Source organism: Anolis sagrei, chromosome 6, assembly GCF_037176765.1.
Source record: "Anolis sagrei isolate rAnoSag1 chromosome 6, rAnoSag1.mat, whole genome shotgun sequence".
NCBI classification, from domain to species: Eukaryota; Metazoa; Chordata; class Lepidosauria; order Squamata; family Dactyloidae; genus Anolis; species Anolis sagrei.
This window is the reverse complement of record NC_090026.1, coordinates 101,408,845-101,433,011: the sequence shown is the minus strand read 5'-3', so window position 1 is coordinate 101,433,011 and position 24,167 is coordinate 101,408,845. Positions and strand designations below refer to the sequence as shown.

At 42.8% G+C, this 24,167-nt stretch overlaps 1 protein-coding gene across 7 annotated transcripts in view; it reads left to right on the top strand.

Annotated features, from left to right (window-relative positions):
- The first annotated feature begins 5,187 nt into the window (after window positions 1–5,187).
- PPP1R9A (protein phosphatase 1 regulatory subunit 9A) overlaps window positions 5,188–24,167 on the top strand; it is a 186,082-nt gene continuing 167,102 nt past the window's right edge. For 4 of the 7 annotated variants that reach the window (XM_067470295.1, XM_067470291.1, XM_067470290.1 and 1 more), the window contains exons 1-3: window positions 5,188–5,430; window positions 6,351–6,643; window positions 9,205–10,846. In XM_067470295.1, coding sequence (XP_067326396.1) covers window positions 9,392–10,846 — 1,455 coding nt within the window. In that variant the 5' untranslated portion in view covers window positions 5,188–5,430; window positions 6,351–6,643; window positions 9,205–9,391. The remainder of the gene's footprint in view (window positions 5,431–6,350; window positions 6,644–9,204; window positions 10,847–24,167) is intronic. The other 3 variants (XM_067470294.1, XM_067470293.1, XM_067470292.1) reach the window with 1 other exon arrangement.

Sequence of the window (24,167 nt, the reverse complement as noted above, 5' to 3'; positions counted from 1 at the left end):
CCGTTTTGTGAGTGTGTTGTTGTGTTGTTTTTCATTTTGAGTAGATATGTTTGTACCTTGTGGGTTGTGTTATGGGCATGGGAATTTTGGTTAAGTTTCGTTGGGGGGTTTTTGAGTTTTGTTTCCTCGTTGGATGCCCCTAACAAATTTATATATATAGATGAGCAGTTCACCAAGTGTTATTCTTATTTACAACCTATCTGGAAAAAGGGAATTTCAGCAGGGATGTACTTTGAATTGCGCCTTATTTTTTATGAGAAAGCAGAGTCATTATGAATCTCCGAAGCAAATACACACAGCAAAGAGGATAGTGTTTTACAGGAATGAGATAATGGACTCCTTTATAGAGTATAGCAACACTACAACCCTAGGCATGTTTGCTCAGAAGTAACTCTTACACTGTTAAGTGATGTAAATTCAAGGTTCTGCATGTTTAATGTAAAGGTTTCCACTTGACATTAAGTTTAGTCGTGTCTGACTCAGGGGGGTGGTGCTCATCTCCATTTCTAAGCTGAAGAGTCAACGTTGTCCGTTGACTCCTCCAAGGTCATGTGGCCAGCATGACTGCATGGAGTGCCGTTACCTTCTCACTGGAACAGTATCTATTGATCTACTCACATTTGCATGTTTTCAAACTACTAGGTTGGCAGAAGCTGGGACTAACAGCAGGAGGTCACCCTGCTCCATGGATCGAACCGCCAGCCTTTCGGTCAGCAAGTTCAGCAGCTCAGTGGTTTAACCTGCTGCGCTACCAGATGTAACTAAAGCCCCAAAATGTGTTGGTCCAGAAAATTACAACATAGGGTTGCTATGGGTTTTCTGGGTGTATGGCCATGTTCCAGAAGCATTCTCTCCTGATGTTTCAGCCACATCTAAGGCAGGCATCCTCAAAGGTTGGGAGGTATAAGTACCACATACATTTAGGCACAATCTAGCCTTGTTTCATCATAAAAGCTGAGATCTGGCATTAGAGGCTGTGGTGTGTAACTTTACAATGACGGAACTACATTGCTAACACAGTATGCAGCCATGCTGCTGACTTGCAACAATACACAATGGGGTACCGAGCAAGATGTCACAATGGGAGGTTTATGATTATGTAACTTGCCAGCCAGATGCCAATCAGTATTTTCAGTTTTTTTTTAAAGGAGGGAGGGAATTCCAAAATATGTTCCAATTTGTATTTCCTAGTTAATATTTATACTTCTGAAGTACTGGTTGTTTTTCTTTACCACCATTCTTATACATGAACAAATGGCTGACAGAATAATGGATATGATCATACCAAGATTACTTTTTGGAATGCTTTGTACACTCTACACACATGAGAACCGATAATGTGAGATGTATGAAAATGCTTTTTAGATGTGTGAAAAGGAACAGATGCCTTATGCATACTTTGACAACTTAGTGCTGCCCAGATGTGTTGGACTACAGCTGATCCAAACCTCTGTAGCCATATTGTCTGTGGTGATGGGAACTATAGTACAAAACACCTGGACGACATCAGAACAGAGGAGCCTGTCTTAATTTATTAATACCACTTTTGAAGCTCCAAATTTCCAGAAAGAAATTCAGATAAGTCTAATTTTAGAAGCATCCTTAAGCCGGCATAACCAAGTCATACGTTCATGGTCCTCTGTGAAGACCTTCTTGCATTCTACCATGAATATATTAAACTTACAGAATCACTTTGAGTAATGTTGACTGTTAGAAATAATGAATGTACAATGAGATTGGAGGGAAAATGAATTGAAGTCAACCCACCGGAACGAGTTATTTAATCATGCATAAAAATAATGCTGAAACCGAAATGATACTGAAACAGAGTGCAAAATAACTTCCACATTCCGTGGTGGACGAGGGGGAGAATGAGAGAGAGAGAGAGAGAGAGAGAGAGAGAGAAGGGCATTGTTCTTAAAGAAAATAAAAGCAGGAGAGTCTCATAAGCTCAGACCAAAGGTCTGTTTCATCTAGCTACCTGCTTCCTATAGCAGCCAGTTAGGTAAAAGGTAAAGGTTTTCCTCTGACTCTGGGGGTTGGTGCTTATCTCCATTTTTAAGTCAAAGAGCCAGCGTTGTCTGTAGACACCTCCAAGGTTATGTGGCTGGCATGCCTGCATGGAGCGCTATTATTTTACCGCCAGAGTGGTCCCTATTGATCAACTCACATTTGCATGTTTTCAAACTGCTAGATTGGCAGAAGCCGGGGCTGACAGCGGAAGCTCACGCCACTCCCTGGATTCAAACCTGCGACCTTTCGGTCAACAAGCTTAGCAGTTCAGCTAACCCACTGCACCACTGGCTGAGTCAGGAAACCTTTTGGAAAAGGATGACCTTTGAGATCATAACGTTTTGGAAAACCAGAATCTCCATAGCCTTTTGGAAGTGTGACCTTTTGGAGATTAATTGGCATTAACCACCATTTGGAATTATCATAACCTTTTTGTAAAGTATTATCTTCTTGAGAAGAGCTAAAAACTCATTTGAGTGAATCTTCTCTTTAGTGATAAATATCCACTAGTATTCTTTCAAGGCAAATTAGATTTCTCAGTTGTTAGACTGATATACCTGTCTATCTCTCTGAACTGTTAAATAAAGATTATGCCAATGCACAAAATATATAGCAGATCTTCAGAAGTGTTATTTCAGTTGCCCAAAAACTCTCCCATAAAATATATTTGGTTTTAAATCATGCTCTCAAGTGACAAAAACAAGTTGTCTTCGTTAAAAATAACATAGCTGGTTTACTTACAAACTTAATGTATTCAGCATACAGGTACAGTGCTTATAAATTTAAGCAGTAATTTCTCTAAGGCATTCTGTTGCAGTCTCTTCTCTGTCTTATGTCAAATGTATACTCTCTTAATGCAAACAACACTGACTATACAATACTCAACACAACACAATAAAAATGGAGTCTCAGTCTGAATAGGCTGAGATCTCATCACATGGTCTGCAGTCCCTCTCACAACCTCTAGCAACATAGTTAAGGGAAAACTGCATGTCAAATCATACATATACAATATGGTAAGCAATCTGAGTTATATACATGACAAATAACTAATATAGGAGGCTTGTAGAAGGTTGCTAACAAACAAAAAGGACCTGAAGCCAATTAAGTTCTCCTGCAGTTGTTCACTATCAGGAAACTGTAATAATAATAATACTGAAACAGCGGTAAGAAAAGTACAACTTTCAGGTGCTATGTGCCCCCAGAAAAACTCTCTGGCATAGCCTGGAGCACCCAAATACTTGCGGCCAAAATATATTTCCCCAGGGGGAAAAGGACCTAAACACGACTGAAGGTCTCCAATAAAGGTGGCTGTGTAACACCACCATCTCATACCTTGAAAGTCCACAAATTACTACCAGAAGTAGACTTCCAGTGACAGCTGGTTGTGATTTTCTGCTACTTTTGGTGAGGCATGCCGACTCCTACTCCACAGGGGTGAAAACCTGTTTTTGACCTGTTTCAATGCTATTTGAAGATCACTTGATATAGGGTGGGGTATTAATAGTTTGATAAATAGATGAACAAATAAACAAATGATACAATTAGACTTTGCACCAGCTCCTGATGTTTATCACTGCATTACAAACATATTATCAGAAACTTGGATGCTGTGATGGCTTGGAATTTTGCAAGTTTAACAGAAGTTTTCGTCCAAAATATTATAGTTTGTTTAAAAATGTTCTTACTGTACAGACAAATGAACCTGTGGTCTTCCAGTCCGTTCTAAGGAATCTCAGGCAATATGACTATGGTATGGCCCCTGTATCCGAAGCATTGGTATCCATTTTCAATGATCCAGGTCCGACAAAGTATGTCCTCTCTAGACATAGGGTAAGGGTTAGGGTTCGATTAGGGTTAGCGGTTAGGCTTAGGGTAAGGTTTAGGGTTAGGATTAGGGTTCAGGTAAGGAATTAACCATTAAAGAACTCTTACATTCCTTCTATAATATCTGTGTTCTGTTCTGCGTTGCACAAACAGTGCTCCCAAAGGAGCGAAGCGGAAACAGCCTAATGCTCAGAGCTTCCAGACCCAGCTATCATACTATTACCTGGAGGTTTAGCACAGCTGGTAAATCATCAGCAATGATATATCAACCAAAAGGTTGCAAGTTCGAAACCCTGGGTTGGCGGGAGCTGCCAACTGTCAGCCTAGCTCAATGTTTACCTAAGCAATTCGAAAACAGCTTTAGCTGTGATTAGAGAAATTAGGTAAGCTAAATGAGGGGGGAGGTGTTTTACGACACCATAAAGAAAGAAGACCAGAAAATGCTGGGCGACCAAAAGGGAGGAAGTCCTGGCGGCTCTTCATCATAGAGGACTAAGCAACAGCACCCGCTGGACTCGAGCCCAACCTTTCATGGCACCTCCTTCTGTTCTGCCTGTCTGTGTATTGTCTACAAAGCGGCATTGAATGTCTGCTGTGTATGTGTACTGTGATTCGCCCTGAGTCAGGCATGTAGTGGGGGGGGGGGGGGGGGGCTCAGGGGGCTTCAGCCCCTCCCCCCCCAAATTCTCATGGTGGTTCGCAAAAAGGCCTTACTGGTGCATTACTTAAACTGTAATGTTTATTCATATCATGATCTGATCACCATACTCAATATATCCCATATGCATGGGGGTATTGGGGTAATGATACAAAAGGTTTGCTAGGGTAGACCCTCTTTCACTCAGACTCAGCCCCCCCCCCGAACCTCAGCCCCCCCCCCCCGAAATCCCCCCTGAAAAAAATTCACCCCCCCCCCCGAAACGAAATCCTGGCTACGGGCCTGCCCTGAGTCCCCTTCGGGGTGAGAAGGGTGGAATATAAATAAAGTGTTGTTATTATTATTATTATTATTATTACCCAGAGTTGGCTTGACGCGCCTTCCTCTTGGTACATTTCTCTTAAGCCCTCCATTAGTGCCTCTTCAAATTCTACAGCACTGCTGGTCACAGCTGACCTCCAGCTAGAGCGCTCAAGCTATAAGGTATGACTAGGTGTTTAGACCAGTCATGGGGCAACTTGGGCCCTCCAGGTGTTTTGAACTTCAACTCCCACAATTCCTAACAGCCTACTGGCTGTCATATACTATAGATACACTTCCAAAGGAGGCGAGGCCAATGCAAAGCCGTCCCTTTGGAGGCGGGAAGCCGGGCTTGGGCTGAGCGCGGGAACCTTCCTCCTCCTCCTCCTCCTCCTCCTCCTCCCTGCAATCCAATCCAACTCAGAGCGCAGTCTCCCCGCCGCCTGCAATGGCGTTGCCGAGGAGCCCGAGGCTGGAGGTTGCTGCTGTTGCAATGGCTCTTCCTGCCACCGCTTTGACCAGAAGCCTTGCAGCAGCGGTGTAGCTCCACCAGCAGAAGCCAAGGAGGGCAGGGAAAGCAGGGGAGAGCGCCTTTGAGCTTGCCCACTCCTCCCTCCCTTGCCAGCCGAGAGGTGTGTGTGTGTTTGAGAGTGCCGAAAGTGGAGCTCCTTTTCCTCCTGCGGCAGGAGCAAGAGAGGCTTTTGTTTCCCCCGAAAATCCCCTTGGCTCTGCTCCTTTTGTGTATGTGTGTGTATGTGTGTGCATTCTTCCACAGTCCTCCTGTTGCAGTTCTTCATTGCAAGGTGCTTTTGCTTTCCCCTTTTTGGCACTTGGAGAGACTCTCCTGCGCCCTTGTTTTTGGATACACTGGATAGGATGGCAAAGGGTGGAAAACCATCAAGATCTATCCTTTCTCCCCCTTACCCACATTCATCCTTCCCTCCTAATACTCCTGCTTCTTGTGTATCTTTCCCCAATTCCAGACAGACCGAAAAAACCCCAAATGGAAAGGAAATGATTCCAAAACCTGGCTTTTTTTGCTTTGCGCTCCAGGAAAATAGGAAAAGCTTCTCGTGCGCCTTCGGTTACGCACCGCGCTCGAGGCGCTTCCCTCCCAACGGAGCCCCTTTTTTGCCCCCTTTTTCCTCCCTTCCCACCCCGGATTAGACACCGAGAGAGCGAAGAGGCTTTGAGGAAGCCAGATCTGGGTGAAAAGAAGGGATTTGGGGAGGTTTAAACAGCAGGAGAGAGGCGGTTTGAGGTCGCCAAGGAGTCGCCAAAGGCATTGAGGCAGGCGAAAGAAGGGCGCGAGTTTGTCCACGGAGGAAAGGAAATGCGGGTTTTTAGAGTGTCTCAAACCCCTCCAGGGGAACCCTAAAGAGCCTAGACACGTGTATGTGTGCTTGTGTCGGCTCTGGGCAGGTTATATCTTCGGGGAGGAGTTGTAACCGCCGAGGAAAGAGGAGAGATTTGGTTCCTCCCCTCTTCCTCCTCCTCCTCCTCCTCTTGTATTTATTATTAGTCATGTGCCGCTCTTTCTGTATTTCTTCAGGGCTGGAAGCTGGAAACAAACCCCGCCGGTTTCTCCATCTCTCCTCCTCTTCGTTCACGATTTAAACGACGCCAAGGGACCCAATTTTGCCTGCCTCCTCCTCCTTCTCGGGATTCATATAAAATGCCACCCGGCGCACCGATTGTGTTGGGAAACTGAGAGGTTTTCCAGCCGGCTGTTCTTCTCCTTCTTCTTCTTCCTGCTGCTGCTTTGGCTCTCCGTTCCCGGTTTCCTCGTTACCTTTCCGCACCGTTCTTTTGTCATGCTGAAGGTAGCAGCCACCCAAGGAACAGGCAAGTCCAATGAACCCTTTGCAAAGCCTCATTGTAGATGGTTTTCTGCATCTTTCCAGTTGCCGGGAAGCAGTGTCATTGATTTCTATTTGACCAATGCTGGGGGTCTTGAAAATGAAGCTGGCACAGGACTGCAAAGTGCTGCTGTTTTGGTCCCTTCCGATATGGCTGCGTTTCCACACCATCCCTGTGCGAAATGTTGCAACCCTACCTGGGTCTTTTTGTCACCATTTCAAGGAATATAATAGAATGCAGTTCTGTTTCAAGGCTGAATGAGATGCATATTTGGTGTCCAATCATTATGATAATGACTGTAAGATGGAGAATAATGTGAATAGTACCTTTGTGAATAAATGGGATTGGTGGCAGAGTGTTGTCGAAGGCTTTCATGGCTGAAATCACTGGTTGCTGTGAGTTTTCCAGGCTGTATGGCCATGTTCCAGAAGCATTCTCTCCTGACGTTTTGCCCACATCTATGCCAGGCATCCTCAGAGGTTGTAAGGTCTGTTGGAAACTGGGCAAGTGGGGTTTATATATCTGTGGAATGCCCAGGGTGGGAGAAAGAGCTCTTGTCTGTTTGAGACAATGAGTGTGAATGTTGCAATTGGGCACTTTGATTAGCATTGAATGGCCTTGCAGCTTCAAGGCCTGGCTGCTTCCTGCCTGGTGGAATCCTTTATTGGTAGGTGTTAGCTGGCCCTGATTGTGGTAATAGTATGATAGTTGGATCCAGAAGCTCCAAATGTTGTGAAGATACTGCAAGAGACACGTAGGTAATGTAAGCCTGGCTGGAGACAGATAATATAGAAGGAATGTAAGAGTTCTTTAATGGTGAAACCCTAACCCTGAACCGTACTGTAAGCCTAATCCTAACCCCTTACCCTAACCCAAACCCTAAACCCTTACCCTAACCCAAACCCTAAACCTTACCCAAACCCTCACCCTAATCCAAGTCCTAACCTAAACCCTTACCCTAACCGTTACACTAACCGAAACCCAAACTGTACCCTAACCCTAAACCGTACCCTTACCCTAACCCAAACCCTAAACCTTGCCTTACCCTAAGCTTCCCCTCCTTTCTATCCTTCCTTCGCTCTCATCCGCCCCCTCTCTTCCCTTATTCGCAGCCACAGAGCTTCTGGACCCAGCTATCATACTATCACCCTGATTGTTTCCTGTCTGGAATGTATATATCTGTGGAATGTCCAGGGTGGGAGAAACCCATTTTTTTCTATTTGAGGTAGGTGTGAACTCTTATCTGTTTAAGGTAGACAGCCAATTGCTACATTCACAGCTACCTCAAGCAAGCAAGAGTTCTTTCTCCCACCCTGGACGTACCACAGATATATAAACCCAATTTTCCTAGTTTCCATCAGACCTCACAACCTCAGAGGAAACGTCAGGAGGGAATGCTTTGGGAACATGGCCATACAGCCTGGAAAACACAACAACTCAGTGATTCCAGCCATGAAAGCCTTCAACAATACATTAATGTGAATAATACCTAAGTTTGCACCTAAATAGGATAGGTGGCAGAGCATTTGTTCACCAACTGTGTTTTCAAAGGCTTTCTGTACCTCGAAAAGCCTGACCTGGCCACGGTGGTCCATGCCTTAGTTGAATCCAGAATGGACTACTGTAGTGCACTCTACGTGGGGCTGCCTTTGAAGACGGTTCGGAAACTGCAGTTAGTGCAAAGGTCAGCTGCTAGATTACTAACTGGAGTTAGCTATAGGGATCATATTATGCCCCTACAAAAGCAGCTCCACTGGCTTCGGACCACTTTCCAGGCTCAATCCAACGTGCAGGTTATTACCGACAAAGCCCTATATGCTTCGGGTCCAACCTATCTTCGAGACCGCATCTTCTTCTATGAACCAGAGCGGGCTTTCAGATCGACAGGGGAGGCCCTTCTCTTGATCCCACCACTGTCTCAAGTGCAATTGGTGGGGGTGAGAAAGAGGGCCTTATTGGTGGTGGCTCCCCAGCTCTGGAATATCCTCCTGAAAGGTATTAGATTATCCCCCACTCTTGAATCTTCCCAATCCAGCCTAAGAACATGGATTTTCAAGCAGGCTTTTGGCATCAAGTAGGCTGAAATGGCACTTTAGTTTGAATTGATGGTCGCTAGTTTTAACTACTGATGGTTTTGAATTTCTCAATTGTGTTATTTTATTTTATGTGTTGATAGTGGTTGCTTTATAATTTTTATGAGATATTGTTTTATACTCATGTTTTGTTTATGTTATATACTGCGCCACGGTATATTGTAAGCCGTACTGAGTCCCTTTTGGGAGACAGCAGTGGGATATAAATAAAGATGATGATGATGTTGATTGTCCATCACCTCATGTACAGAGGAAGAATTGTTTGAGGCAACAGACAATGTGGTCGCTGTTGCCCGTTTTTGGTCAAAAGATATTTAGCCGCTTGTGCTCCTTCTATTTTTATCAGTTTTATACTAATTTATGCAATGCTTTTAATGCAGATACACACATATATTGTTATTATTAATGGCTACAAACCCAGAGTGTCAATCAAAATCATGCTTTCTATTGCAGGTTGCAGCAATATTTTCTTTTGGAAGTCATCTGGTTTCCCATGGTCCGTATCTAGAGGATGCTCCTCCGTCCCTGAGTATGGCCCTGGGGAAATCTAGTGCCTTTTAAGCACACCCTGCAAACCTTGGTGGAATTGGTTGGATACAGCAGCCGCTATGTATGTTGGTTTAACATTCCAAAAGTAAACATGATGAAGACGGAGTGTTCAGGGGAAAGATCGACCCTCCGCAGCGCTTCTCCTCACAGGAATGCATATAGGACTGAGTTCCAAGCATTGAAAAGCACCTTTGACAAGCCTAAGTTGGATGGGGAACAAAAGACAAAAGATGGAGGAGAGGCTTCCCAGCAAACCAGGGGGAGGAAATATGGATCTAATGTCAACAGGATTAAAAATTTATTCATGCAAATGGGCATGGAGCCCAATGAGAGCGGTAGTGGCATGGTGAAGACCAGAAATAAAGGGGGTCAGGTGTCGCCTCAAAGAAGAATTAGGCCCAAAGAATTTGTGGAGAAAGGAGATGGATCTGTTGTGAAGTTAGAGTCTACCGTTTCGGAAAGGATTAGTAGGTTCGATGCTATGCACGATGGTCCTTCGTATTCCAAGTTTACCGAAACACGGAAATTGTTTGAAAGGAATACTCATGAACCAGGGAACGCCAGTCACTTCTCCCCAAAGAAAGAGAGATCGGTTTCGAATAACGAACTTCAAGACGAGTGGTGCAGTTCCAAGTCTAACAGGGGAAGTTCAGATTCCCTGGACAGCCTTAGTTCGAGGACAGAGGCCGTTTCCCCCACAGTGAGTCAACTCAGCGCCGTGTTTGAAAATACAGACGGACAGCAAAGTATTGTTTCAGAAAAAGCAGAGAACAATGAAGAGTACTCCGTAACTGGTCACTATCCGCTAAATTTGTCTTCAGTGGACACAGATCTATCATCCACTGTCACAAAGCATGATGATTTTAGTCCCATTAAAGACGCCAATGCTTGGCCTCCTGTAGCCAAAGAAAGCACCACTTCTGTGTCTGTTGAGAACTCTAAGCAAGCCAGTAGTAGGTCTCCATCAGTTAATGACATTTCTAAAAGCACTTTGCCCGATGTAAAAACAACTGGAATACAAAACAAGGGTACCTGCTGTGATTTTGTTGACACCTGTGAAACCACTAAGCCGGAATCAATAGATGGGCCCAAAAGACAGAATGCTGGCGAAAGCTTTACCAGGAATAAGGCGGAAATAGAGCCTGAAGTTCCGTCTTCAGAAAAGAAAAAGATCTCGGATGAAGCTGAAGCAGCAGAACTATTCGGAAATTTAATAGCTGGTGATAGCGTTGCAATTACTGAAGCCAGTGCCATACATTCTGTTGGCACCCACTGTGAAGATACAAATGGAAAGGAAGCTCAGGAAGACTTGAATAACTTTCAGAGTACTCATGTGTACATGCACTCCGATTACAATGTCTACAGGGTACGATCAAGATATAATTCAGACTGGGGAGAGACAGGGACAGAACAAGATGACCAGGAAGACAGTGATGAAAATTATTCTTACGAACCTGACACAGAATGTTCTGAAATTACTGGATTGCCAGAAGAAGAAGATATCCCAACAAACAGGAAGATTCAGTTCAGCAGTGCGCCGATTAAGGTAAGTGTTTGTGATCTTCTTTCTGTCTGTATTTGTTTGTTCCATTTCTCTTCTGATGTTCAGTGGGTTTGGGTTTATGTTTTATAATTTTAAAAATATATACATTGTCCTTTGTAACCGTGGGGCATTTGTAGGTGGTTCTGGATGTTTGGTTGGCCTTTGGAACATGTATTTGATTCTAACTGGAAGACAAAAGATTCACGTTGGTTGAAACATTATATGCTCTGATGGTCTCCCTCTGTTTGTTCTATGGTTCATTTAACACAGTATCTTAAATGTACATTATTTTATGTAATATATTTTTACATCTGGCTCTTTACAGTAGGGGTTTGGGAAGCCAGCCTAGGTCTGGGACTATCAGGGCTGCCTCTGTCATTGGGCAGAGTGATGTTGGTTGGAGGACAGAGATATGATATATCACATGGGTATCTTGAGTCTCCTTACTTGGCTTGCTACCCGAGGGGTGGAAAATACTGTTCTAGCACAGTGGTTCTCAACCTGTGGGTCCCCAGATGTTTGGCCTTCAACTACCAGAAATCCTAACAGCTGGTAAACTGGCTGAGATTTCTAGGTGTTGTAGGCCAAAACACCTGAGGATTCACAGGTTGAGAACCAGTGTAATTTTGAAGTAAGATCCACCTGACAGTCTGGTTAGCTTATTGACCTTTGCCTTGGAAACTATCCCCATAAGTTCTGTCTATCTGTCTGTCTGTCTATCTATCTATATCTATTTTTTCAAGTTTGGTTATATCCCTTTTATCACTTCATTGTGACTTTATGAGAAAGTGGCAGTAGTTTGCCATGCTTATAATATTCTAAACTAGCCCTCCCCTGCCACGTGTTGCTGTGGCCCACTCTGTGTATATGTGTTTTCTCTGTGTGTATATGTCTATATATGTGTGTGTGTGTGTGTGTGTGTGTATATATATATATGTTTGTGTGTTTGTGTATGTATGTAGTTTTGCTCATGCGTTGTAATGCATTTTTTGTTTATTAGCTTTTTAAGTATCTTATATTGTGTTTTTCAGTGTTTTTATGAGTGATAGTCGCTTGTTGGTCTGATACGTGTATTGTGTCCAAATTTGGTCTCAATCCATCCAGTGGTTCTTGAGTTATGTTAATCCCACAAATGCACATTACATTTTTATTGATATAGAACAGGGGACCTCAAACTCTTTAAACAGAGGGCCAGGTCACAGTCCCTCAAGCTGTTGGAGGGCCGGATTATAATTTGAAAACAACATGAATGAATTCCTGTGCACACTGCACATATCTTATTTGTAGTGCAAAAACAATACAATAATTAAAATGAAGAACAATTTTAACAAATACAAACTTATCAGTATTTCAATGAGAAGTGTGAGCCTGCTTTTGGATGATGAGATAGGATTGTTGTGGTTGTTGTGTGCTTTCAAGTCATTTCAGATTTAGGTTGACCCTGAGCAAGGGCCGGGTAAATGACCTTGGAGGGTCGTATCCAGCCCCCAGGCCTTAGTTTGAGGACCCCTGATATAGAAGATAAATAAATAGTTACAGCTCCTACTTCCATACACTTCCTTTTCCTTACTGCGTGTGGATGGGTTGTACACCTCCAAACTGGTCATAATTACAGATTCCTTTACACCAGTTGTTTCCAGGCTGTGGTACGTGGACTATCAGTGGTTTGTAAGAATGAAAATATGGTCCGGGGCCTCACCATTACTACGCCATCGCCTCTTATAGTGCTGAGGTAACAGGTAACAGGGATGTTGGGAGGGGAGATACTGAAAGATTACTACTACCACATCAGCTCTAGATTATTAAATATGGTTTTCTGTGGGCAAGCAGATGGAGACTACTGGACGGCACATGTTCTGTATCAGAAGCTAGAGCTGATGTGGTCTATCCAATGCAGTTTTCTGAATCAGCACTCCAAATAACCAAACCAAATCTAAAGTTGACCAAAAACAGATTTGTAACCCTTTTGGTGCTAATGTTGGAGAGCGGTCCCTGGTCAAAAAAAGTTTGGGAACCACTGCTTTATACTCAGCTTCTCCTGAACCTGCAAGCATCCATATGCCCCCTTTCTGCTTCTGGCACCAATTTTGTTTCTCTGATGGTAGAAACACATAGACTTTTTTCCTTTAAAACAGCAGTGGACAGCTGTAGGCTTCCAGATGTTCTTAAGCTGAAAAGTCTCATTATACCTCACCAATGACTCTGCAATGGGAATTGTAGGCTCCTGATATGGAGAGAGACACAGTTGATCGTCTCTGCTTCAAAACAAGCTGTGATTCCTGTCAGTGTCATTCACTAGTGAATTGTGCTTCTGGAAACACTTTCCTTGTTTTAAAGGGAGAAATACTCTGCTGCTCCCATAGTTGCAAATTCATGGCTCCTTGGGCATGTGTGTGACCACAGGAATTAACTGGGAAGAGTATGGTGGAAGCTATATGTCATGTAGTCCACCCCATCTCCCCTGTAAAATGTGACAACTTCTGTATATGGAGCTCATAGTTGTAGGAATGATGGTGAAACAGGTGGTATGGATAAGATGAATTGCCAGTGAAGCTGAGTTTTAGAAGCTGGACATGACAGTAGGGAAGCATCTGCCTAATGAGACTCAGTGACTTAAAGGGACTAAGACCTATTTTTCAGACTTAGCCGCTGAATCTCTTTTCTGTGCTGTTTCTTACACAATCCTCTTGCGACTTCCTCTCTGGCCTGGGTTAAGTGAGGCTTGCAACACCATTCTTCCTAAATCTAGCAGAGTTGAAAGGAAATCATGTGTTATGAAACTTTGAGCTTTGATGGTTTATAAGTCTATCTTGCTAATAAGTGATACAAAATGGTCTTATTTATTGGCTATCTATTATTTATCGTATGAGGAGCAAACCAAACAGTTGTATTGTATTAAAAAAACAACAAAGTTTGAAAGTCCTTTGACCAGTAGCTGGCCACTTGGAGTGCCTCTGGTGTTGCTATAAGAAGGTCCTCCGTTGTGCATGTGGCAGGGGGAAAGTGCGGATGAGCTCCCCCTATCAGCTCCAGCTCCTCATGCGGGGACATGAGAGAAGCCTCCCACAAGGATGATAAAACATCAAAACATCCGGGCGCCCCCTGGGTGTATTTGCAGATGGCCAATTCTCTCACACCAGAAGCGACTTGCAGTTTCTCAAGTCACTCCTGATACGACAAAAAAGAAAAAAGAAAAAAAAAGACCCAAATTGCTTTGTAATAGGTGGCCTCTTCTCCACACTCACATGTTGTGGACTCCACTTTGTAGCCCCATTTCTTAGGGTTGGCTCTACATCTTGTGGGGACAGATTTATTTATTGTTTACCTTTTGGTCCTCATATTAGCACCCCACTTAACTTGCAATACGATACTGTAAACTAAAACTTGTTCTCCCACTACCTCTTATCAAGCTGTTTTGCTAGTTTTTGGGAGCATTCAAGACAATTGTAACACAGACATTGAGACTCCAGCTTCTGATTCACATTCTAGAGTTAATCGGAATGGTAAATAAGGGCTTTTGTCTTACTAGTGAAGAAAATGTATTGTCTGTTCCCCATAGTCAGATTTCTATGCAGTCAATAAACAATAGCTAACTGTGGTCCCATAAATGTGGGAAGCAACACCTTTTTTCCTTCTGAGGTGTCCCAAATGAACCCTCTTTAACAGCATTAGTCATATAAATATAAATGTGTTGCAGCAGTGATGTTCTTGGTTATTTCTGTTTTCTGTATTCCGTCATTCTAAAAACGTCAAAGTGAGCAAGCACAGTGCAGTTTTGAGGCAGGAAGACTTCTCTTCATGTCTCCTTTCTGAATATGCATCAGCTGAAGCATCCCAATAATAGAGTGCTTGCAAGATTGTGGCGAATCTTATTGAGATTTTATCTCTCCTGTGAACCTGTCAGATAATTTTAAGAAAGACATTATCTGGTTGCTGCAGGTCTGCATCTCTGGTGCTTTCTCTATCTCTCACAACATGAGTATGGCTTCTCAAGCCTTTTGAACCCATTTTGACAGACTAGTCAGTAATCTACGTAGGTGCTGATATAATAATCTGTGTAAGGCAATCTCTTTTCTAAATTAATTAGATTAATTGATTAAAAGTAATATTGTATTGTTATGTTTAATGCGCATATATATACCTTTAGGAAGGGGAGATGTGTTAGTGTCTACATGGTGCCCAGCCAATTGGGAACCATGTAAAAACACCAAGCACAAAGTACTTTATTTATTTATTTATTTATTTACAGTATTTATATTCCCTTCTCACCCCAAAGGGGACTCAGGGCAGATTACAATGCACATATACATGGCAAACATTCAATGCTATTAGACATACAACATATATAGACAGACACAGAGGCAATTTAACATCCCAGCTTTCCGGCTTCATGAGGGTATGCTCGATTCTTGCCACAGGGGGAGCTGCTGCTTCACCATCCACTTCTGACACCGAGTCCTTGATGGAGTACTCCCTCATTCTTACGCACGCTGCTGGAAGGTTTTTTTATTTTGTCGTAAATAGTTAAATTAGCCTTCCCACATAAAGCAATACCTAAATTTCCTACTTGACAGATGCATGCAATAACATCCTGTGGAAATTTACTGGCAGTGCATGTGGTGCAGACCCAAAATTATTAAGAACATCGACTTTGGCATTGTCTTACTCAACTGCTGAGTATGTCTGCCCAGTTTGGCACAAGTCTGCCCATGCAAAGCAGGTGAACATAGCACTGAATGAAATGTGCAGAAGAATCACAGGATGTCTTAAACCTACACCTGTTGATAAGCTCTACCAGCTAGCTAGCATTGCCCACCCTGCTAACTGTGAAAGGAATCAGCCTCCTCCCAGTAGACTCAAATCAAGGAAAGCTTCATGAGAACCACTACTCATCTTAGGCCCGTCGCAAACTAGGTTCCTGCTGGAGGAAACCTTGCTAGCAAGTCCCTGACGTCATGAGCCTGCGCCTCTCGCCCCGCCCCTTTCTCCGCCCCTTTCTCTTTGCGAGCGTGGTTTTTCCTTTGCTAGGGCAGCATTGCCCGCATTTTCTCTCAGTTGAATTCTGCCAACTGAGAGAAAATGCGGGCAATGCTGCCCTAGCACAGGAAAAACCACGCTCGCAAAGAGAAAGGGGCGGAGAAAGGGGCGGGGCGAGAGGCGGAGTCTCGTGACGTCAGGGACATGCTAGCAATTTTCCTCCCGCAGGAACCTAGTTTGCGACGGGCCTTAATGTTCCCCCAGCAAGAGCAAGAGCATCCCTCTGGGCAGCTAAACCAGGAAATCCCAAATGGATGACCCCCCCCCCCCCATGAGGCAAACCAAGAATGGGGAACTTGGAAGTCCCTGAACAGACTTAGGGCCCTTCCACACAGCCCTATAATCCAGAACATCAAGGCAGAAAATCTCACATTATCTGAGTATGGACTCAGATAGCCCAGTTCAAAGCAGATATTGTGGGATTTTCTGTCTTGATATTCTGGGATGTAGGGCTGTGCAGAAGGACCCTCTGAAGAGGAATGGGCATATCAAAATGGCACTTCCTAGAACAATTCCCCATCTTGTGCAACTGTGGAGCAGAACAAACAACTCTGCATGTGTATGCTTGCCCACAATGCCCTGCCTTATGCACAGAGGAAGAATAGTTTAAAGCTACAGACAATGCGGTTGCTGTTGCCCGTTTTTGGTCAAAAATTATTTAACTGCTTGTGTTCCCTCTACTTTTATCAGTTTTATACTTGTTTATGCAATGCTTTTGACATGAAATAAATATACGCCAGTTGGTGCTTTGCAAGGCATAACCAGACTTGTTGTGAACCCTATTCAGGAGAGCAGATTATAATGTGTGAGCTTCCACAGTTGGCCTCACCACTAAAATTATGTATGTCTGGACACACCTTATCCTGCTGAGACATAGATCTACTTTATGTGAAAACAGACTTTTGGCCAGTTGTGGGATTCTTCAAGGATTCAGGTGAGATTCTTCAGCTCTGTGGCTTGAGATCCCAAATGAAAATACCATCCCGCGTTTCGGCCTCACAGGCCCTGTCTACTTCTATATAAAATCCAGATTATCTGATTTGTACTGAATTATATGACAGTGTAAACTCAGATAATCCAGTTCAAAGCAGATGATGTGGATTATTTGCTTTGATAATCTGGATTTCATTGCAGTTTAGAAGGGGCCTGAGGCTCACTGGAGTCCCTGAAAAACCACTCAGAATGATTTTAGGCCCCTTCTACACTGCCACATAATCCATATTATCAAGGCTGATAATCCACAAGATCTGCTTTGAACTGAATTATATGAGGCTCTTTTACACTGCCATATAAAATTCAGATTATCTGCTTTGAACTGGATTATATGGGAGTATAGACTCATAGTTTTTTTAATGTGACAAATTGTTAATTTAACATATGTTGGTATTTTATGGTATGTAACCTGTCATTGTTGTGTTGTACACCACTTTGAGTCCCGGTCTGGGAGAATAGTGGGGTAGAAATAAATAAGTAGTAGTAATATTAATTAATAAGGGCTCCTACCAACTTCTCCTTGCCACGCGCTTTTTAGAAGTTTAGTAAGAGTCATTACTCTTTTCCTGACCTCGGAGAAGAGAAAATATCTTCCTGACCTTGAACAGGGATTTTGGAAATTTGGGGCCCTGTCAGACTTTTACCTGAGGTGTCCAAATGATGCCTCAGGTAAAAGCAAAATAATTCAGGACAAAGTAGGAGAACTCTGCTTTGTCCCGAATTAATTTGATACCCATTAGACCCTGGCCTTCCTGAAAGGCCCGAGTCTAATGGGGTATGGGGCTTGTAGGGCCAGACCCACAGTCCATCATGGTTCTTTGGCTTCCAAAAACCCAGAGAACTGAGGAGTGCACCCACCTCCTCTTCAACACCCCACCCCCCAAAGCTTTTAAAATAAGTAAAAACTTACCAGGCTGCCATGCCGCCTCTTTGGCAGACCTCCTGGCGTGTAGAAATGACGCACCAGGAGGTTGAGGGATAATCACTCCTGGCACCCCCACTTCTTGACGTGTCATTTCTATGCGCCAGGAGGCCTGCCGGAGATGCGTCATTGTGGCCCGGTAAGTTTTTATTTTATTTTATTTTATTTTATTTAGGGGATGCTTTTTGGGGTGGACAGTGCAGTAGATACCTCACTGACACAAAACCGGGAAATCCTGTTTTTTGGGGGCGGACGTGAGGTCAAAACCCCACGCTGAAGCAGGTTTTCCTCATGTCTGGAAGGACCCTGACTTAATATTTTCTGAATGTCCCTGGAGCTCAACATGTTAAGGATAAATCCTCCACCCCACCATCAACTGTTTTGGAACTGTGGAGAAGAACGGATTTGTGATGCATGCCTCACATATGTAGTATGCTGTCACAGTGAAGCCCCCCCCCCCCCCCCCCATTTAATATCAAGTCCAGATAAAAATCTGTGGAGTGTGAGGAATATAGCTTTATAACTTCCTTCAGCTTAATACTCCCTAAGTTTTGTTTTAAAATATGCATAGACTGTGAATGTAATTTCAGGTTTATCTGACTCTGGATTGAAAGCATGCCCAGTTGGTCATAGAATTGTCAATACAACACCAGGATGAAATTTTCTGTTTGACCATAAAGCATAAATAAATATAATACATTTGGTAAAGAATGCCTTCTGATCCAGTTTTCCCTGATTGCTTCACAATATGTCCTTTCATATTATTCTCGTAAAATGCTGGGACATTAAATAAATGGGCTACAGAAAAGTATTGTACTGTTCTCTTACTGGATCATTAATCTTGCCGCTGCAAATCAATAACAGCAAGATCCTATTTTCTGTATCTGATAATAGCACACAGTCATTACTATGCTTTGTCTTCTTAACTTCTTTTAAAAACCCAAGATTTACAGTGTGCAAGAAATTTGTCTGAAAAATCTATTTTCCATTATTATTTCTTATTTGAAAATTATTTCTTTTTTACATTACCTTATTCTTGATTTTTTTTCAAAACAACGTAATTACATAGTGGTTTTTAAAACATTTACAATAGTTTGATTCTATAACACCTCTCTGTGTGCGTGTGCATTCATGTTTGTATGTATGTGTGTACAATAAATATAGGTTGGAGGATTAAGGCTGACAGTTGCATTGCCTGATGTAGGCAACTAATGAGATGGAAACCTAGTAGACAGCTTTGTGCATTGCAGTTTGGAAATGTTGCTTTTTGATCCAAAAGGTCCTCCCAGCCAGTATGGGTATTGGAAGTTGTAGTCAAAAAGCAGCATTCCCAAGATTTGGTCAATTAACCCTGGAATCACTTCAGTCAAGCCAAATCTGAACTCATGTTGTAAGTGGCGACTCTAAGCTCAATCATTAATGTTTTGAATGCCAGATAGACCAGAGAACTTTATTCATTCAGTGCATATGTCCAAGTGAAACCAGGCTGAGAGACAGCATATGTGTTGGATACATTTGAATAAATTAAAGTAGGAGCTGTTAGCAAAGTAGACTGGGTAAGATCTGAGTCAGGCTGAAAGACATGAGTTGACTTTGTAAAACTGTCTGGATCTACACAGTTTAGAACTGCATTATATGGCCAGAGTAGGCCCATATAATGAGTTCAGTGAGGTTAAACTGCATCATATGGGTCTACATTGACTGTATAATGTAGTTCCAAATGGCATTATATTGCAGTGTAGATCCAGCCACTGCAAAGGCCACAGAGGAAGATGAGTGCAGAGCCTTCTAGATAAGGTCAACCAGTAAGCTGGGGTTACAATGTGGGATAACTTGTAGAATCACTGATGAGATGTGATGAATGACTTTGGTCAAGCCATGGCTTCATGTGGTTGTTAGGATAAGATGGTGTGTGCTTTATTTTTGTTGGGAGAGGCAGGACCAGATTTGAGCTCTTTATTATGTGTGAACTGTTGCACTCCAGGTCAGAAAAACACCTCTGTCCTTAACTACATACTCCAGACCATCTTAAATCAGCAAGGCAGTTTATTGAGGATTATATAAAAAGCAGTTCAGCAAAAGTAGTAGAACTTCAAAGTCCATAAGCAAAAATAGTCAACAAGGTTCAAGGCACAAAATTATTCAAGAATCCCAAAATAGCTGAATATCCAGCATAGGAATAGAAATGAAACCAGGAAATACAAGGCAGCATAGAACAATACAAGATTACAGGAACAGTTCTTGAAATTTAGAAGCAAAATACATGAACCAGAGCTTAGAACAAACTCATTACCATTATTTTGAAGTTCATTATACTCGGCACCTGGGAGTTTCAGCCGCTGAACTCCATTCCCTAGAAATCGACTCCGCTGCATCCTTTGGAATGTGGCCTTGACTACCTGGAGACACAGACCGCTCAGTTTCAGGACTTAAAATCTCAGGCCCAGAATCCCCAATCTCAGACCCAGAACCCCCATTAACAGTAATATCAGACACTACCATGGGCTGAACATGAACATCAATAAACATCTCATAAACAGAGAAGTGAAGTCTTCAATTCTCAGAGGTTCATGCTGCATTTATTAACCTTTGTTGAGCAGCCAATACAGTGAGCCCTTAGTATCTGCTGGGGGTTGGTTCCAGGATACCCCTTGCCCCCTGTGGATACCACAGTTTGGGGATGCTGAAGTCCCATTCTATACCATGGTGTAATAAAAGTGTCCCAAATAAAAATGACAAGAACAAGATTTGGTTTGTGTATTTTTGGGATAGGAAGGTATTTTCAAACCATGGGGGGGTTGAATAAGTGGATACGGTGGGTCAACTGTACTAAATAACATATAGAGCAGGATGGCAAAGAGCCTTGAGGACCCTTGGAGGTTTAAACAGTGGATTGGTTGCTAGGACTTGGTTCTATTTTTTACTGATATCTGTAGTGTTGGTGCATCATTGTTCCATTTCAGGAAAACCAGCATTCATACACGCAGAGGATTTTATCTTGTAATCTCGTACAGCTGCAGTAATCACTCATCCTCTTAGTAATAGAGGCTCAATTGACAAACCATAAAGAGTCAAATGATGAGCTGATAGCAGGGTAACAGGAGAGGATCTACACAAGCAGGCAAACAAACAATCCCAAACAATTGATGTTTTATGCAACAGTGCCAATTTGCATAGCATTGAAGAAATTTTCTGATCTAATGATAATAAATAGATTTATTGTTTGCATGTTAAGCTGTTGGTAAACAGTACATCTGGAAGTGTGAGTCAACGTGTTGTTTGTTGAGTGAAATTCTATGAAAGCAACATATAAACGACAGCAATTGCCTGTGCTTGTTAAATAAGATGCTAAAAAAAGACATCAGCCCCTAACATTTGATTCTGCTAAATGTCATAGAATCAACCCTCCACATTCTCTGTTGTTAGTGGCACAGTGAAAAACAGCCAATAAAGAAATTGCAATTACTTTACCTGAGATACCTGTCTAGAAATCTCTAGGTCCTCCAGCATGACTGGAAGAAGTATAGTGTTGTTACGCTGGAGGACCTAGAGAATTCTAGAGAGAACATTTTCAATCAAATCTATGAATCATCAAATGAAAGCTCATTTGGTTTGATTCTCTCCAGTCGTACCTGCAAGAACCTGCAAATTACTGGAACCATGTCTTCCATCTCTAAGCTAATATAAGGAACAAGTCTCTTGACAGCTATTTGCTGGATCAGGGATGGTGGGAAGCTATCCTCCCATTTCTATTGCCTTGAAGTGGGAGTTGAAATGAGTCATGCTATTGTCCTTTTAAACTTTTGTTCCAGCGTTTAAACTCTTGCAGCTAATGTGGCAGTCACCAGTGGAAAATTCTGTGCTGCTAAGCTGCTTTCACTTGGAGGAGAGTTGCCTTAACTATTTTAGTCTCACAGCTTCCTCCACTTCGCAGTGCTGCGAAGATGAAAAGAAGCAAAGACTTGTCGCAGAGGAAAAAATAGCTTACAACACCTATGCAGCCTAATTGCCATCTTTTTTGAAAAATAATAAAAGGAGGATATTGGAGACGAAGGAAAGAACTAGTTGGAAGAGGGAAGAAATAAAGAATAACAATGCAATCCCTCTCCACCTCATGACTTCCATCGCATCCTATAATCCAGCCTTTTGTCTCGACCTCTCTCTGCCCTTGCCAGTACACCTTTCTGATGACTCTGTTTGCCATGTACTTTGGTTTAAATAAATAAACTTGAATGTAGGTACTCAGCCAACCATCAACAAAAACAGAATTCTAGACTGTTAGAAAAGTCTTTATTCTGATGTAGCTCAGTTGTCTTTCCCAAGCATTTGGGGAACTCTACCAGGAAGCCAAATAATATATAGTACAGTAGAGTCTTGCTTATCGGACATAAATGGGTTAGCAGAATGTCGGATAAACGAAAATGTCGGATAATACGGAGTCTCCTACTGTTACCCGTCCACTACGGTGCTAGACAACTAGAATACTAACAACAGGGTCCCAAGGGTTAAGCCAAGGCCTCGAGGCTAGAGAGGCTCAGCAGGAAGTGTTTGGATGCGGAAAAGGAGCATGGAAATCAGAGAGGGAAAGAGGGAGGATGCTTCCGCTTCTGGTCTACCTCTTTTCCTCCTTTCCTCCCTCCTCCTCCTCCTCCTTGTCTTGCCTTTTTCACTTATTGGGAATGGAGAGAGAGTTCAGAAGCGCTCCTTTAATTGAAGGGGAAATGCTGAAGGAAAAGGTGCGCATCAGATAAGAGCGTTGGATAAGATAGAATGTCGGATAAGTGAAGGTCGGATAAGTGAGACTCTACTGTGTATCCAAATATTTGATTTTGGGTATGTATCCCAAAAGCGAATCCCCTTTTCATCTCCTGTTAGGTTGCAACCTAAGGTTAGCATGAGATATAGCTAAGGTGTTCGGTTTGATATAATATCTATGCCTTCAAGCCACCTGTCTACTTATGAGCTCTAGAAATTTAATAGGGTTTTTAAAGGCAAGGAATATTCAGAGGTGGTTTGCTATTGCCTTTTTCTGAAATACTGCCTACCGAATATGCCTTTCCTACCAGCCTCTCTTCTAAGTACTGACTAGGCTTGACCCTGCTTAGCTTCCAAGATCAGATAGGATCTGGCGCCTCCAGGGGATTTAGGCCTTACATGGTGGGTCAAGTTGCCAAGTAATTCTTGGATTTGCTGGCTATAGCAGCAAAATCTGAAATTGAGGTTATTACCCTATTGATAAAACAGTCCATCTCTACGAAAGAAAAATAATGCTGTGATACTCAATTTTTGAGTCATTGGAATCCACCCAAGAATACGCCTCTCAGACTGTGGGAAGGATGAGTTCCCTGCCTGCATAGCAATGGGTTGTCTTGCAGATTTCCTGAAGCAGAACTTCCATCAGCCCTAGCCAGCAAAGCCAGGTGTGAGAAACATCTGGAGGGCCACAGTTTGCTCACCTTCTGTGTACGATATGGGATATTTCGTGACGGTGGTGTTAGGATTGCAGTCCAATGCTTTTCCTCCAAGCAGTGCTAAATTTGAGAAGATTTTAGCCAAATTAATCAATACACAATATAGGATTGCAGTTGTCATTTGTGTGTTGCTTTTTAAAGGATAGAAAAAATAGATGAGATTTCCACAAATCTGTCTGTTTTTTTCTATCTCTCTGTACATATGTTTACATATGAAATAATACAAACAAAACAGCAGTGGCAGACTTCCTGTTTTATAAGCTGTTTTCCATTGTTGTTTTAAATAAAGGTATTTTTAAAAAGACATAAACTAACCAGTATTTCAGTGGGAAGTGTCAACCTGCTTTTGGCTGATGAGATAGTCAAGTTAATTAGAATTGTTGTTGTGTGCCTTCAAGTCACTTAAGGATGACCCTAAGTCTAAAGTTTAGGGCTGGGCTGGATAAATGACCTTTGAGGCTTGCATCTGGCCCACAGGCCTTAGTTTGGGGACTCCTGGCCTGGACCCTTGAAAATGCTAATAGTAGAATCATAGAGTTGGAAGATATCCTCCCTCATGCAGGAATATGTGCCATCTGTATGCACATGACACACAACTCTACTATTTCTTTCCAACTAACTCCAAGGAAGCCCCCCAGATCCTAGACCAGTGCCCATCAGTTGTGATGAACTGGATGAGGACTAACAAGCTGAAGCTTAATTCAGACAAGACAGAGATCCTCCTGGTCAGCCGCAAGGCCGTTTGGGGTACAGGGTTGCTACCTGTGCGCAACGGGGTTGCAGTCCCCCAAGGACAGTCTGGGGGTCGTTCTGGACTCAGTGTTGATGCTTGAAACTCAGGTGTGTTGGTGGTGTCCCGAAGGGCCTTTCTACAATTAAAGCTTGTGCACTAGCTGTGACT